Source organism: Cavia porcellus, unplaced genomic scaffold, assembly GCF_034190915.1.
Source record: "Cavia porcellus strain 051 isolate PalLab524CR breed Dunkin Hartley unplaced genomic scaffold, mCavPor4.1 scaffold_1, whole genome shotgun sequence".
Taxonomy (NCBI): domain Eukaryota; kingdom Metazoa; phylum Chordata; class Mammalia; order Rodentia; family Caviidae; genus Cavia; species Cavia porcellus.
In genome coordinates, this window is record NW_026947484.1 from 33,946,664 (window position 1) to 33,964,423 (window position 17,760).

The window sequence follows — 17,760 nt, forward strand, 5'->3', positions numbered from 1 at the left end:
GGTAAACAGTACTCAGTGCTCTGCTTTAATACCCACTGTTGCATGGTGAAACTGCTGAGTGGGGAACAGGTGTTGAATCCCTGCTTTTCAATTCACCCACACATGAGCAAGCATAGGGTGACTCACAAGGGGTTCATGATCTGCAAGCCTAGTGGACACCACTTACTAAGGAATAGCAGTATCCTTTCAAATCTTATGCATGATCATTTTGCTTCCAAATTATAAGTCAAGTTAAAGAACTAACTCAGTTTATGGCCAGTACCATAAAGCTTTAAAAGGTTGTATGCATGTTGTAAGTGATTATTATACTTTTAGGCATTAATAGATTTTGGAATTGTGCTGCTCCTTGATGCCGGAGAAACTATAACATTAAATACCTTCATTAATCGTGGACTCATCTATATTGAACTTGAGCAGTACGGCTTTGCATTAGAGGTGAGCCTTTCTTGTCACTATGTAAGAATGAGCCCACTAGATTTTTTCACTCTCTTTTGAAAACTTCTCTGAACAAGTTTTTTTTTTACTACCAAATAACAATACTATTGAGTGATAACTTTAGCAAGAATTATATCGAAATACTTCCAATGTAATAAAGCCTGTGAAAAAATGTGTGTACTTTAACTACAGATAAGTAGTCAACACATAAAAAGAATTCTAATTTGATGAAAGATATCACCTTCCAAAGAAATAAATACAAAACTCACTTGTTTGGTAAGTGATTTGTATATCATTCACTCTGCTGGTTGGTACTGTTTCTCCACTGAAAATATATAAAAATAATTTTTTTTCCAAAAGGCAGGAAATAGGTACTAAGTGGTCTCTGGGGACAGGGCTGAAGTTTAGGAAGAGGCATTCAGAATAATAATAGGTATAAGAATGTGTAGAATGTTGAAAAAACAAACAGTTTGGAGTTTCTGAATAAAAGAAACAAAATTCATTATTTCCATTTTAAATTAATTGTAATTACTTAGTCTATAGTAATTTTGGATATAAAATCTAGAAACAAGGCAAAAATAGCAATTTGAGATTTGCAATTTAGTCATAGCAGTTTTGCATCTTTAGTTCTGAGAAACAGCAATGTAACTTCATGTAGTAGAGCATTCATTTACTATTCTTTCTATCTTCCAATCCAGCTTATATGGTTTTTTCAACATCTTGAGTCATCTTTTGAGATTCTATCCAACAAAATCATTTTTTAAAAAATATATATTTTTTTATTTAAAGAAAGACTAAACAAAACAGTAAATGGGTAGATATAATACACACTTTCAAAGAAAAAGTAAAAAAAATAAACTAATAAATCACTAGTTGATGTTTACATATTGTCCTCTTACAAATAATTGTTCAAGATACAAGAGTGGAACATATAAGTGGGAATTCAAACAGCGAGATTGCAAATATTTCTATTCAACTATCTAACAAAAATACTTTTAATAATACCTCCTGCTGTCTTATTTAAGACTATTTCTCCCCTTTTGCTCTCCCAGGGAATACTGTGCATTTTTGGGTCTCACCAACAATGGGGGGGGCAACCTAAGTAGTTCCAACCTTCTCCCTCCTGCACTTGATCTCTAGTTGTATTCCTTTACCTATTAAAGCCTGTCTTTCCCACCTATCCTCAAATACTAGTCTAGTTGCCCCTATTACTCTCTGGTTCCCTGTTACATAGAGCATTGTTTTCTCATATTTGAGTTTCAGTTCATATATCCATTTTCAGGTTAATTATATTTCCTAGAAAGAGCATCTTGGTGGACCCTACTTCCTGATCTACTCTGCCTGTGACTCTCTCTCTTTTTTAAAATTTTGTATATCAAGGCCATCTATTAGAGATTATAGCCAATCTTCTCTGCCTCATTTCTGTTGTGCTCTTTTTCCATCATTTATTGTCTGTTTGTCCTCTTCATTTTTCTTTTTGCTCCATTCATTGAGGCCTCTCTGCCACCATTCCTGGGATCCTGGTACTTTTCCCTCTCTTTAGAATGTCCTGCAGTATTCTTTGTAGTGTTGGATTGGCGGTCACAAATTCCCCCAGTTCCTCTTTGTCTTGTTTCTTTGTCAAGCATCTTGTTTCTCCAATAATTTCTAGAGATAGTTTAGCAGGGTACATCAATCTGGGGTGGAAGTTATTTTCTTTCAGGACTTGGAAAACTTCACTCCAGGCATGTATTGATTTGATGGTTTGTGTTGAGAAGTCTGTCGTAATTATGATGGGCTTTCCCTTATAAGTAGTCTGTTTCTTGTCTCTGACAACTTTTAATATTCTGTTCTTATATTGGATTTCTGGGATCTTGATTATTATATGCGTGGGTATAGTTCTGTTTTGGTTGTAGGTGGCTGGAGTTCTGTATGCCTCATACATCTGAATATCATTTCCTTTTCCTATGCTTGGGAAGTTTTCCTTAATTATTTCTGTGAATATCCTTTGTAGTTCCTTTGTTTATACCCCTGCTCCTTCATTCACATTCTTTATTCTTAAGTTATAGATCCTCTTGTCGTCTTCTAGCCTTTGTATTGTTACTGCTCTGTTATCTTGTTGCAAACCTGTCCTCCAGTTTGGATAATCTATCCTTAGTTTCTTTCAAGCAGTTTTGCCAGATTTCAATGGAGTTTTTACTTTCCTGATAATCTCTTTGAAACTGCTTCATGTACTCTATGTTTTCTTTATATTCTTCATCAAACAATTCTCTCCTCTTTTTTGTTCCTCCATTCTTCCATCTGTGTCTTCTTGATAGGTGCTTAGCATTTCTTTTATTAATCTATTTAAATCTTGCTTTACTTGGTTAAATATTTCACTTTTGAAGTCATCTGTGAGGTCCCGAATCTCTTTATGTCCACTGGTGCTGTGCCTGATGTATGTCTGCTGTCTTCAGTCTCCTTTGTATTTACCTTTCCCGAATTAATCTTTTCAGGATTGGGAGCTGGGGATTTTCTCTTGTTGTTTCCTCTTCTCATATTGTTTGTTTCTTCCATGCAGGTGTATATAGAAGGCCCCAGTTTCTTTCTTTGTTGGTTTTAATTCTTCTTCTCAAGCATGCTGGCTAGATGGTCCTGCCCACTGCAGGGTGCTATCGAGATGCAAACAGAGGTAGGGTATGCTGGCCCCTCCCCACCGGGTCAGTCAACCTGCTGAGGCCTTTCCTGCTTAGTGTACACTGCTGGCATAGGGAATTGGTTTGGGCTAACCTATTGGATCTCGGGCAGGGGCGTGACACAGGCCCAGCGCTCCCCAGCAATCGTGTTTGAGAAGGGAGCAATTGACTGAAGTCACTGCTGCTTCTTGTTCGCGCCAGTCTGCCCAGCCCCAGAATGTCATCTGTTGCAACCCCTTTTTCTGTGGAGTGGTTTTATTCCCTTACTCACCACAGGTCAATGCAGGTTACCTGCCAGCTCAGCTCTCCGTTTGGCTCGCTGACCTACAACTTTAATGTGACTGCATTTCCAGTGGTTCCAAGCAGCGGGATTTTGGGTGGCTCTGTAAGGTGTGGAGGGACTGCTCCAGTACCGGTGCTGCAGCAGGGGCACTGAGCCTTTAGGTCTTCCCAATAGTAGCACTAGGACTGTATGTTTGATTGGTTCTTCTCATCTTAGTTTCTTTCTGGATTGAGAATATTCATGTCCCTCTGTTCAGGACTCCCCATGCTGTGTTATTTTGAAATCTAAGTTGACTATCTCAGGGAGCCTCTGTAGCCTGCTGTTATCTATCCACCATCTTTACTGGAACCAACAAAATCATTTTCTAGGCAATTTACACTATTATGAAATGTAATCTCAGCATTTGAATTCCTTTAGACTTGATATATGATTGATATATATATATATATATATATATATATATATATATATGTTGTAGATAAGAAAATTATGGAAATTTGGGTAATACAACTGGAGAAAGAGAAAAATAGAAGCAGGATGCAAATAAGGCCAGCTGTTAGGGACTTAAACACACACCCTGTTTTACCTACCAACTAAATATATGTTTAGCACTAAATGGCAACATGAACTTTATTGCACAATTGATACATAACCAAGTTCAACAACTTATAGGTAATGTAACTGGTGTGTAAAAGAGGTTACATAAGATGTTTTATCTAGAAAGTGCCAGTCAAAATCTGAATTGGGCTTCACTTGATTTCAGATGCTCTGCGTTCTTCCAGTTAACTGACCAGAACTGAAGATACCCAAATAAACAAAGCAGAGATGTAGTCTTTTGGAGTTGATGGTCTAGAGAGAATCATTTTTGTTTTAATATTGAAGAGCATAAAACCATGTGAAATAAAATAGAATAGAGTCAATCAAAACAAAACAATGAACATGATACAGGACTTCAAAACAAGATGAGAGGAAATCAACAGTGGCTACCATAATGCCTCTTGTTATCTTCAAAGTAACTGCCTATACCATCAGAAATAATAAAATCAAACAAAGCAAAATAGAATAAAATCAATCAAAACAAAACAATGAAAGCAATACAGGCTCAAAACAAGATAATAATGGCTACCATATATATTTTGTTATCTTTCAAATAGCTGCCTATGCCGTCAAATATGGTAAAATCAAACAAAACCAAACAGAATGAAACCAGACTAAGCAGAATAATGAAGACAATACAGGGTTTCAATACATGATAAGAGATTAACAATGGCCATTGTCTTTCCATTTTTAGACATTTCCTCTCACTTTCACAATATCTAATGTGCATTTTGGATCTTATTAACCTCTTTAAGTTTTTTTTATACTAGGGATGTTCACTTATGTAACTAAACCACTTCATCCATGCATATGATCTCAAGTTGTATCCATTTACCTACAAAATCCTCAAGGTTATCTTTCTTTACATCCAAATAGCTTTCCATTCTATAAAAATACCATATCTTTCTTATCCATTCTGTATTTGATGAACAAGCTACCCTGACTTTTTTCTAATTCCCTGTCAAATAGAGCACTGTTTTTTCTCCTTTGACTTTCAGTCTATGAATTTTCTTTCATGTTAAGTGTGTTTCTTGTATAAAGTGTATTGATGGATCCTGTCCGTAGATCTACTCTTGCCTATATTTCTTTTTGTTGGTGTATTGAGGCCATCTATGTTAATGATTATGGTCAACATACACTGGCTTGTCTCTGCCATGCTATTTTCTTGCCATTGGCTCCCTACTTTTACCCTACATTCGATTGTCTGCCCCCTTGGTGATCCCCCTGTGCTGCCATTCCTGGAACTGTGGTCATTTTTATCTCTCTCTTGAATGTGCTCCAATAATCTCTGTAGGGATGGTTTGTGGTCATGAATTCCCTCAGTTGTTCTTTGTCATGAAAGTATCTTCTTTCTCCATTAATTTTGAAAGGTAGTTTTGCAGGGTACATCAATATGAGTTAGAAGTTGTTTTGTTTCAGAACTTGAAATACTTCAAACTCTTCTTTTTTATTTTTTATTTTAAAGAGAGTAAAACTAAATATAACAAAGCAGATCAGAAGACAACAATGTAAGTGACACAGATTTCAAAGCAAGACAACAGGAGATTTACAGTGTCTACCATAATGACTCTTGTTTCCTTCTAAATAGTTGTCTATGTCTTTACACACAATGAATTCATGCAAAGCAAAATAGTATAAAACTGATCAGAACAGAGTAATGAAGGTATTATAGGCCATCAAAACCAGACAATAGGAAAATCAACAATGGCTGCCATAATGTCTCTTGTTCTCTTCAAAATAGCAGTCCATACCTTTATGTATGTTGAAATTAAACAGTGCAAAACAGACTAAAAGCACTCTGAACAAATAACAAAAGCATTACTGGATTTTATAGCATGATGATACAAAGTCAGCAATGGATACTATAATGTCTGTTTTTCTTCAAAGTAGCTGTTCATTTCAATACGCGTAATATAATTGATTCTCATTAACTGTCCAAACTCTTTTTGACTTGATGATTTGTGATGAGAAGTCTGTCATGATTCTGATTAGTTTTTCTTTATAGGTGTCTGTTTCTTTTCTCTAATACATTTTAATATTCTATTCTTGTGCTAAATTTCTGGGATCTTGATTATTATATGTCTGGGTATAGACTTATTTTAGTTATGGCTAGCTGCAGTCCTATATTCCTCCCTTATCTGTATGTCACATCCTTTTCCCATGCTTGGAAAGTTTTCTGCCATTACTTCTGTAAATAGAATTTTTATGTCATTTGTGTTGATTCCTGCTTTTCACTAATACTTATTATTCTTAAATTATTTTTCTTTATGTTGTCTTACAGCTGTTGAATTGTTATTTTCTGATTCCTTGTTATTTTAAAGAGATTTTTCCTTTTATGATCACTAGTTGCAAATCTGTCTTCAAGGTCTGAAAGTCTATCTTCAGCTTTTTTCAAGTGGTTTTGCCATCTTTCAATTTTTCCACAGTGTGACTCTTTGATTCTCCAGGTCAGTGCTGGCTACAGGTATCTGATGGTAAGTTAATGTGCTTCTGGCTGCTGCTTTTCCCAGCCTGTGCTGGCTAGTGGCAGCAGAAAGCATCCCAGATGGCTGTTGGTGTGCTCATAGGGGCAGGGCTGACCACTGCCTCCTGGACTGAGCTGGTGACCTGCTGGAAGCATCCCAGATGGTGGCTGGTGTGTGCATGGAGGTGGGGCTGGCTGCTGCCTCGTGAGAATATTCTTGACCCTGTCTTTCCTCACACCCAACATCTAGCCAACTAGCAAGTCAAGTCAGCTCTACAATTAAAGCATATGTTGAATTAAATCAATTCTCATAACTGTGACCACCATCATCTTCTCAACCAAGAAATACTAGGCCAATTCTAAACCTAGATCTCTGAGTGGAGTCCATGAGTTTGGAACATTGCAGTAGTTTTCCAACTTCTCTTTCTGCTTCTGCTCTTGTCTTTCTTCATGCTACCAAACATAAAGCAGGTCAAGTTATACCTCTGCTCAAAACTGCCAGTGTTTCCCATCATAATAAGGCTTAAACAACCATGACCAACCCAGATCTGTGTGATCTGACTGCTGCTCAGTTCTCTGATGTCACTGCACTCTTTCTTTTCCCCTCCCTACTTACTCTGCTGTGCACAGACCAGCCTTTTGCTGCCCCATAGAAATGCCAGACTCCCTTCCTGCCTTCCCACAGGCCCTTCCCTACGCATACCACACTCTGCTTACTCATCTGTGTGTGGTTCACAGCCTCATCTCACTAAGGTGTCTTCTCAATGTGACTTCTTCAGTGAAAAATAAAGTAGACAAATTAAAATAGAATAAACATTAAAAGAACCCAAAATAAATCTGGGAAGCATAAACAGAGAAACGGAAGCCAGCAGAAAACAAATAGTGAGATATCCAGGTACAATTGTATAAATAGTTATCTTAAATGGGGAATGGTCAAAAGACACCAAATATATAATGAGAATATTGGATAAGAAATTTAAAAAGTAACCAGTGTATTTTGGTCATAAGAAATATACTTTAAACATTATGACATATATAAATAAAAATGAAAGGCGAGGAGACACACCATGAAAACACAAGTAGCAGCCAGAAAGACATTTTTTGTTTATGTAAAGTAAAATAATTACAACTCAAAAATGATGTAGGCAGAGAAAGAAATAATGAAGGATGTAAGACAGAATAATAAGAGGTCAAGATGAAAAAGTAAAATCTTATATCACACCCAGCAAAAAATAATTTTGTGGGAGGAATTAATGGATAAGTCCATTCCTTTTAAGTGCTGAAAATATAGCAATTAACTGATAGCTCGATGACCTTTGCAAACACTAATCAGGAAGCATTTGAACAGCAATTGTTTGAGAAGTTAATGGTTAAGTGTGTCAGATTGAGAACATTGGTTTATCTCCTTTTCTTCTTAAAAATTTACCTTGATAAGAGTAAACTAATAAAAAAGATTTAATTCCACAAGTTTAAAGATAGTGGAGAAGCAGTGTTTAAGAGCTCCAAATCACCATTCTGAATTTTACTGTCCTAAATTTACATTTGAACAGGAAGCCAAGGATTAGATACTTAAGGGAAGTAAATTGATTCACAAAGTTGTCATAGAAGTATGGGAGAAGGGGAGTGTGTGGAATGGTGCTGTTAGTTAAATTCTGTTCTATGCAGTAAGTAAACAGTTGTGAAGTTGCTATATTATACATTACTCGTGGTACTTAGACTTTTGAAAGTAAATGCCTGCAGAAATGACAGTAAACTGGAAAACAATTGATTTTTGGGAAGTGGAGTTTAGATGTAAAGGAAGTGAAAAGGAGATCACTGTTTTGCATTATAAATACTGTATTTTTCTTAGGTCCTATGTACTATGTTACAGGGGTTACTTTGATGAGAATAAAACTAATCTAATAAAAATGTCTTTAGAGCCAATTTGCACAACGTGGAGACTGTGTTGAGTATGCTTTCATGGAGACTGGAAAAGCGAGAACTAAAAAGTTGTGGCCATGCGTGGTTTCCAGGTTGAGGACTGAGTGAAATTTTGCTAGGTCAGGACAGTGAGAGACGATTAGAAGACAGCAGCGCGTGAGGGAGTAAGTTTCCAGAGGATGTGGAAGGAATGCTTTGATTCAGAAAGGACATACCTGGCAGCATGTTTGACTAGATTAAATTCTTTGTTTCTGCCCAAATACTTCCATTTAGCATCAAAATTTACTTCATCAAATCGAAACAGAGGATCTGCATTCACAGATAGTCTGTGACTGATACCTCTTCCTCTGTAGCTCCTAGAGCACTCATCTTGACCCCACTGCTCCTTCTTCCACCCCTAGTAGAAGCAGAAAATTATCCTGCTGCCTAAGATAACCAGCTTATTCCCAGGGAGGTGGACAGTGGAAGCAGGACAAGGAGGTGGGAGGGAGAGAGAGGCTCAGTTATGATTAGCTACTCTCTAGTTGGACAGTGCCTTTTGGTACTATAGAAGGCTTTCCTATTCAGGAACAGGGGCTTGGAGTGGTTTCCTTTTACCACTCTAAGAGAGGATCCAGTATTCAACCTCTGTTTAACTTAGCCAAGCGACACTACAGTCAAAATTGCCTATGTATGCAGGTGCAACAGTCCTGTGGGGGAAAAAATGTCTTTTTTGAATTCTCAGTTTACAAAGGCTGCTCTGCACGTTATAGTAATTACTAAAATTAATCTACATCTTATATGCAGTGTATTGCTGTTGACATGTTGTTTGATTTATAAATACTAATATTTTATTTTATTAATTTAAGCTTAGTAGTCTTATTTTATTTCAGATCCGAAATGTTTTTGTAAGCATTCAAAAAGTGTTAAGTGTTAGATACTGTTTCTGGTTCCTAAGAGAAGACTGCATTCTGGGTCAGAGTGGCAGGACTTCCTGCAGACCCAGGGCTTCTAATTTGTCTTTAAATAATCTGTTCCCCATCGTCATTCAGATCCATCCCAGATGACTTTTCAAACTTCAGATCTTAGGGTTAGAGTCTTCTTTTGTCTGTTCCAGAAAATCTTCTGGATCCCTGGACAAAATGGTACACTTCTGCCTAAAAGTATGGATTTCAGGGTGGGGGCAGCCTTGCTTAAATCCACACCCAAGGCCCAGTTAGGCCCTTTTTTTGGCCTTGGTGACTGTTTGCTCATAAGTCTTATAACTTCAAAGGTTCTCTCCAGGAAGTTTTCTTCTCTTTCTAGGTTGGAAGTCTTGGGTGGCATTAATTGGTTATAAACAGTAAAAATAGTGTAAATGAGATACTTTGCTATACATTGTAAGCACAGAAAAGTTCCCCCACCCTCTTTAGCTGCTGAATATCAAAGCTCAGGCCATGCACATGCAAAAGGCATGGTGTTCTACCATTGAGTGTATCCTAACCCCAAAAGTTCCTATCCTTAAAATGAAGGCAAGCAGCACAAGATTCTAAATAACTTACAGCAGTGAGTTACCTGTGTTCCATACATTCTCACTCATGTGATATTACAAGGAAAAAGTAAAATTTCTAGGAGGGATATATGTTAACCAAAGTTAGAAAGAAATTTCAGCAAGCACCTATCATAAATATTACAAAATTAACACCAACTTGTAAACTTGTTTCAGGACTTTAAGCAAGCTGCACTGATAAGCCAGACTGACGTCCACCTCTGTCATGCTACCGCCATGTGCCACCACAGGTATGGAGCGCAGTTGCTGTGGAGAGGGAAATCAAGCGGGGCCTCAGACATGTTTAGTTACAGTTCCATAGAAAAGGCAGGAAGGAATGGAAGACAGAGAGGAAAACTGTGAATGTGACTGACTGCAGAAAATGGGAAGGGACCCAAGGAATTAATTCCCTGTGTAGATATGGGACCCATCTAGTGTATTGTGTTGTTAGCCCTCTTTTGCCTTCCCGTAAAGTATTTTAGCCAAATCAGCAGAAAATACCTGCATCATGGCATTGGGGATGACCATCTGATTGAACTGTATACACTGGGAAACATCCTTGGCAATACATGGAGTAAAATTATGCTTAACTTGAAATATCTATTTAATTTGTTCATGAAATGGAACTGACTCATAAAAATCCGTTTTCCTGGAAGAGAGAGTGATTGCAAAAAAGAATGTACTTTCAAGGAAATCTTGCATTTCAAAACAAAATTGTAAATCTAAAATTAATTAAAACAATACCAAGAAGTATCTGCAAAACAATAAAATCAATAAAAAGTGCAATACTTAAACATTATGACCTCTTGTTGAAATTGTTACACAAATCAGTAAGTTATAGAGAGAACACTTATGTAAGGCCTCAATGCAGATCATCAATTTCAAATACAAACATAATATAGAGTATAGCACATAAAATTTGCTAACTATAATGTTTACATTTCTCTGCTGATATTCAATGTCTGAAAATTAAGTTTTGGTTATTTTGGTTTTAAAAGCATAGAGATTCAGTGTGCATGGATTTTAATATACGGTAAAATGTAGTTGGCCAAGTAATGGTTTACAATATTACTTTTTATAAAAGAAACAATAAGGGGAAATTTTTCTGCTAGTAATTTTCTGGACAATGTTTCATACCTATGTGTTGTACTCTGAACAACTACTATGAGTATAACAATACAGAATGTGTTGATTACTGTTACAGTCCTAGCCTGTTTTGAAACTTGTTTTAGTTACTTCTTACTTTTTTCTGTTTAAAACTTAAAAATTGGGGCTGGGGGTTTAGCTCAGCGGCATAAGCACCTGCCTTGCAAGCAGGCGGTCGTGAGTTCGATCCCCGGTACCGATAAAAATGAAAAAGACAAAAAAAAAAAAAAAAAAAAAAAAACTTAAAAATTATAGCAGTTAATTTGTAGGAGGAAATTAGAATAATTGGCAAATTATGTATATAGACTCTGAGAATATTCAGTTTATAGAATAGAATACGGCCTCAATTATTTAGGAACTTGACATTATTTTTCCATGTAGGACACAGATATAGTACAGCCACATTTCCTTATGACAAAGTTTTGTTATTTTATGAACAAAGTAACATAGCAACTGGAACTTCTGAAGATGGCTTCAAGCTAAAAGAACCATTCTCAGACCTTTTATTTTACATAGTCAGTAAAATATAATCACACTGTTGTCAATTTTAATCTAGCAACCTGTTCAATCCATCTCGTTAATTATCTTTCTTAAGAAAAGATAAAATAATGAGCCTGATGTATTTGTTTTGGTGGGTGTGTGCTAACCAAAAATGTCTAAAGACTTTACTTTCTGTTAAAACTAAAGACAGACTCCAAAATTTCTCTCACCCTCTTCCCTATGTTTAGCAGCTGTTAGAATTAGTAAGTTTCTCAGTTGTCAGTGCACAATAGGTTTTATGAAATGTAATCACTGGTTATCTACAGCAGAGCCTCCCTAAGCTGATACTGCTTTGCGATTTCAAATAACCGGCTTTCATCACCTGACTAGATCTCTATTGTTCTTTAATAAAAGTAGAATTTAAGTCAACAGTAAATCCCTTAGAACTCAGAGTCCCAGTTCCATGTGTATTGAGTTTTTAATGGTTTTACTGAACTTAGTAATAAGGAATGTTTTATGATTAAATTTCTTCAGGAAAAATATTTTTGCATTTCAAAGTAAGTGATAATACATACATAGCAGCATAGTTGTAACTGTGGGAGTTTGCTTTTGGTGTCTTACATAAAGTAAGGAGAATAAAAAAATTCATTTGGAAAATTTTATAAAAGGAATAAATCTTTAAATTTTAGGGCTTTGATCTTTGAACTCATGGGGCTGCAGACTTTTGAAGTATCTTTTGTGTATCTCTGATTCTCACTGTTGTGGTTGCTAGGAGACAGCATTCCTTAGGCTGAATGTCCTACTTGTTGCCCAACTTAATCACCAACAGTTTTATGGGAGAGTTAATTTTTAGATCTCTTTAAGAAAGCTACCTTCATATTTTTTGTTATATGTCCTGTGCGTTTTTCATTTCAATATGTTTTGCCATTTTTAATATTTGCATAAAATACATTCTAATCTTTGACTTTGAAAGCCACGTTATTTAGTTTGGGGAAGGTATTTGTGATTTATTTGTACAACTCAGTAAGGCATGTCTTGTAACATATGTGATTAATGCGGCCAGTGCTGTGGGCTTCTGTGTCTGTATCTTTGCTGCCTGCTTATTGCATGATTCAAGAGTAGATACATCAAGAGTAAATACTTTGTTTGAATGAGCGCATTGATTCAGATTTATGCATATGCATTTTATTTTATAAAAATCTATATACTTTTGTAAGTGGTAGCAGATCTCAATGTTTATAGTTAGGGCACATGTACATCCATGCAGTGTAGAATTCTGTTATGCTTTCCTATTGGCCAATGGCCACGTGATGACTGAACTAGAGCATCTACCAAGGGAACACTGAGACATCTCTCCAGAAAAGTAAAATTGTAGTTTCTACAGTGGTTTCTGTTTAGTTTGTTTCCTCATCCATTGGTGTTAGAACACAGGTAGTTTGTCTCTTCGGCTCTGTCTCCTCCTCTGGAGTTGGTTTTAGTCATCACAAAGTACTCTGAAGTACTTTGCCAAGTGGGTTTCAAGATGCACTTCTAGCTTTAAGGTGTAATGGTTATTCACGTACTCTGAATAGACTAAGAAGAATTCATTAAAGTTAACACTGATAGCCACATCAGTAAAATAATAGCTTCCATCACTGTCTTTGGGTAATATACTTATGCTGTATGATGGTGTGCTTTAACTCACTGCCTCACAATTGATTTTATATTTTTATAATTGATTAGGCTGTGCAAAAGGAGAGATTATGTTGTATAAGCCATATATCAGGACATGTATTCCTAAAGGATTTGCAATTCCTGTTTCAGTAAGAAGGAAAGAATATGACATTGGGATATAAGAATAGTAGGAACATTTCAATGATTTATGGGAAAAATATGAGGGTAGCAGAACTGTCCTGAAAACTTCAGTAAATATAGATGATGATTTTGTATCATAAGTACATACTCCACTACTCACTGTAGAAATATTGAACACAATAAAACTGACCAAAAATACATTTCACATAAAAGACTATTGTATATTTATTCTTGATAAGCAATGTTAGTACATGTTTAGCATTGCTGTTGTAATATAGTCACATGGAAAGGCACTGTAACCCTACCTTCTCTGGACTCTTGCTTCTTAGACAGTGCCAATTATTGAGGAAAAGGAGCACAATTTCATTATTACTTTTTTGAAAGTAAAGATCCTGTGTTTTCTGAGTAACAATCCATAGAATGAATGCTAACGTTTCCAGTTGACTCAAATATATGGATGCTGCCCTTTGCCTGTCCCTTATATCAGAAGTTAATCTTCTCTGGCACTTCAGTGTTCACTTTGTGGACCACTCTGGCAGAGCATTTGATGCACCACTGTCAGGTAGTCTTAGCCAACATGGAGCAAGAATCATGAGTATGTTGATTATTTTTCATGATGTGGTCGTGCACTAAGGAAAAACAAAGACTACTTTATAAGCAGAAGGCCCCAATGGACAAGACAAAACAAAATAGAATTACTCAAGCTAAATGCAAATACATAAACAGAGGCATTAAGGGAGCCAATATGTTCCAAAATAGATCAGCTAAAGCCTTTCTCCTAACTCCCTGACCATACAGTAGCCTCAAGTAACCTACTGCTCACCAATCAATTTTTTCTCTTCTATTTCTTTGTTAATACTGTACAAACCCCATTTTCTTTTATTTCCCAGTGGGACTGGAGGCCAAATAAGTCTATGTACAATGGTGATAAAGAGTGAGGTTAATGCACAACATTTTGGTCATTAGTCAGTTTTGAGAGGTTGATCAAAAGGGAAGAGGTTGACTAGATGGGGAGAATTGTTAAAGTTGGCCTAAAGTTGCCTCCCTATTTAGTTTAAGTTTGTCTTTAAGCTTTCTTCATACATAGTGAACTGTAACCTAACTTGAAATGTAAACAGGCTGTAATTTACGCTTGTAACAGGTAACTGAATCTCAGCTAATCACAAGCAACTAATTGTTCATACTTCTAGTAGCACAGAAGTAAACTGTATCCAGTGGGCTTGTCTCTTCCACACTTTCTTCTGTATGCATTTTCTTTTGCTCTGGCTACAAATCCAACTTGGAGCATATAGTGAGGTAGAGCATTTTGGATCCAGGATGCTGCCAGAGTGCAGAATCACATATAAAGCCAATTAAGATCAGCAAAAGAAATTTTGACCTACAGCATCACATTGTGAGAAGCTGAATCACTTTGTACTTTCAAAATTCTTTTCATAACTTACAAACACATCTAGGGAGAAGTGTTAGCGCCTTTAAAAACTTCCTATTTGCGAATGGTGGTCCAGGCCTCAAGTTTAGTTTTCTGTAGATTACAGCATCCGGCAACAGTTTTATTTATTTTTAGGGTTTCTTTTTATTAACAACAGGAGATACTTATTCTTCTGTGTTTAGCATTGAAATTAGATTTTCTTTTAAAATAAATTTTGTTTACATTTAATGAATAAACATAAAGGAAAACATTCTGTAGATAAAAAGGTGGGAAAGCTCTCATTAAAGGAAAGGCTGAGACCTGGGGAACACTAAAGGATACTCTTAAGCAACATCTAGGAGAAGATAGTTTCCTGGACAGTAATCCTGGATTCCATGTGTTTTTTAAAAAAGGCAAAACATGTAAATATTGATACATCTTATTACATTTTAAAACTGGCTGAGGCAAATAATGAATGGTCAGAGGTCTCTGTGCTGTTTTTTCTTTTATTTGGTTCTTATTATAACACTGAAAAATTTGTTCAGTTTGTGTGTTCAGGCTCAGGTCTTTGTTCTGATTACATTGTTCCATGATCAGCTCACTGGCTGTCCCTCACCAGTTGAAGTGTATTTTAAGTGAGGAATATGCATTTGAGATGGCTGTGTGCAATAATTTGGAATTCTGAAGTGAGCCTTATCTGAGTTTGAGTTTTAAGTATTTGCTCTGTCCAAAGTTAGTATGGTACTTACTATGCCATTTCCTGTGTGTAAACTTTTCTGAGTCATGATCTGTCTTTTCATCCATAAAACGTAGATAATTGTAACTAGGTTAAACAGTTGTTGGAAGGATTATGCAAAGAGTTGTTCAAAGGTTCAGCTTTTAGCACAGTACCAGTAAGTAAGCAGTGACTCAATGTTAGCTCCCTTATCCGATTATTTTTTTCAAAATCCTAGTCTTGATGTTGAAACTGAATATAATTATTAGACATGCTTGTGAATTAGTGAAGTGATTTTATATACCAATGAACCAATATTTTATTCCTCTAACAACCTTCACCCCCACCTTAGGGAGGATAGAAAGGATTATCATTTACCCATATTCATTTATAAGTTAATAAATAAAAGGCACTTCTTTCTCTGATTTCCTCTTCTGATGTCTGCAGTGATATGGACATCTTTTATAGATCTGAGGTAAAACACCTGTCTGATGAAAATTTATTTCTTTTCACTATACAAGGAAGTTTTAAGTATATAAAATACATTTTTAAAAAATATACATGATATATTTAATGATGAGCTAAAATCTGTGAGATGCATCATTAGTTCATCATTTCATGAATGACAGAGGGTGTATTTGCAGACTAAGACAGTTACAATGTCACTACATAATGCAATCTTAGGGGACTACCATTGTATATATAGGCCAATACTAACAGAAACCTCATTAGTGTAATGAGTGTACTTGATGTAATTTAAAAAGTATATTTTATCAATAAGAGCATCTGTTTTCTGTACTGGTAACTGACAGTCGTTAAAACAAGATTTACAAATGCAATATGGACTTTTATCACTTGACAAAAATTTCATCCCATCATATTCTGCTGTAGAAATGTCTCTTTCTTTGATTTGTTCCTTTATCTAAAACTTCAAAGAACCTGTCAGACTTCTTATATTGTATGGACTTATATTCACCTCCTATGATAGATAATAAAATTTTAAAAAATTTTAGTATATGTGCTGTCAAAGTGGGCACTAGAATTGAAAGTTTTATAAGGGCCACTGTAAATCCTTTTGGAAAAGTTGTATTCAGGAAAACACTGGATGTGTCACTAGAGAGCATCAACTCACCAGAAGGCATCAATATTTTAATTTTTTTCAGAATTCAAGAATTCAAAGAAGCTATCAGTTTCTTTACACAAGCTCTTAGTATTAACCCACTTTTTCTGGATGCATATATTGGACGAGGAAATTCTTACATGGAATATGGACACGAGGAAGCCATTAAACAAGCACAGAAGGACTTTCTGAAAGCACTGCATCTTAATCCATTATGCACCAAAGCCAGGATTAGTCTGTGCTATAATTTGCAGGTAATACATCATTCTGAATATTGGAAGTACTGTCTGGACAGGAGAGAGAATATATTTGATTCTTAACTGGTGACGGGGCTCAGTGTTATTTCTTTGGTTAGGAGCATTTACCTTTCCCTTACGTTTAGTATGCAAAGTGGCAGGGGTAGCAGGGAGCCCACATAGTTGCAGGGAGCCAGCCTGGACAAGCCAGGGGCCCTAGAATGCCGGTAAGATGAGGATTTTAACAGGAGTTTCCTTAAGGTCTGCACTCCTCTCTGTCTTTGTTTAAACTGCTTGTAAAACTTGCCTCATGAATTTCACAAATAGGTACCTGACTAACATTTTGGTTACTTATACCTACCTTAGTTCTATGGGCTTTATCCTATCAAACTACTTAAAAACAAAGGACAGTAAACAATGTATGTTTACTGTATGAAAATTTTAAAGTGAACACCAGCCATACAAAAGGTCAGAAACATGTTACATAGGGACTTCTGAATTCAGCCATCTTCCAGGGGGCAGTGAATTAGAACTTGCTGGGAAGGCAAGAGGACAAGAGTTTGTCCCCTTAGCAAGATGAGAGAGTGATACTATACTCTGATGCCAAGCTGCTCTCAAGATAGGCATAGGAAGTAATACAAACAATTATGATGAGTGCAACAAAGAAAAAATAGGTTATAGACTCAGAGAGTTGAGCTGTGTTTGAGGAGTAAGAGAATAAAAGAGCAAGAGAATAAAAGAATAAAAATTAACATTTACATCTAGATGAAGGACTGGAAAGCTTTGTAAGAAAGAGACAGATGGTCTAAGGGGGTAGAATGTTTAGGGGAAGGGGAGAATGGTGTGAAACAAAGCTAGATTATTAAATGAGGTCTGGGTTTAAAGACCTTGTAATCCAGCTAAACATGTGAATAGTGCTAATCAGAGAAGTGACATCAAGCTTGCATTTCATGAAGATATTACTGGGTATACAACAACCTGAAAAGGAATTTAAAAAGCAC

The 17,760-nt window shown here is 36.1% G+C and overlaps 1 protein-coding gene across 2 annotated transcripts in view; it reads left to right on the forward strand.

The window, feature by feature from the left end:
• Positions 1–17,760, forward strand: part of Ttc6 (tetratricopeptide repeat domain 6) — a 222,464-nt gene that overhangs the window by 194,518 nt on the left and 10,186 nt on the right. For both annotated transcript variants that reach the window (XM_063246763.1, XM_063246760.1), the window contains 3 exons: positions 316–435; positions 10,038–10,111; positions 16,567–16,777. In XM_063246763.1, coding sequence (XP_063102833.1) covers positions 316–435; positions 10,038–10,111; positions 16,567–16,777 — 405 coding nt within the window. The remainder of the gene's footprint in view (positions 1–315; positions 436–10,037; positions 10,112–16,566; positions 16,778–17,760) is intronic.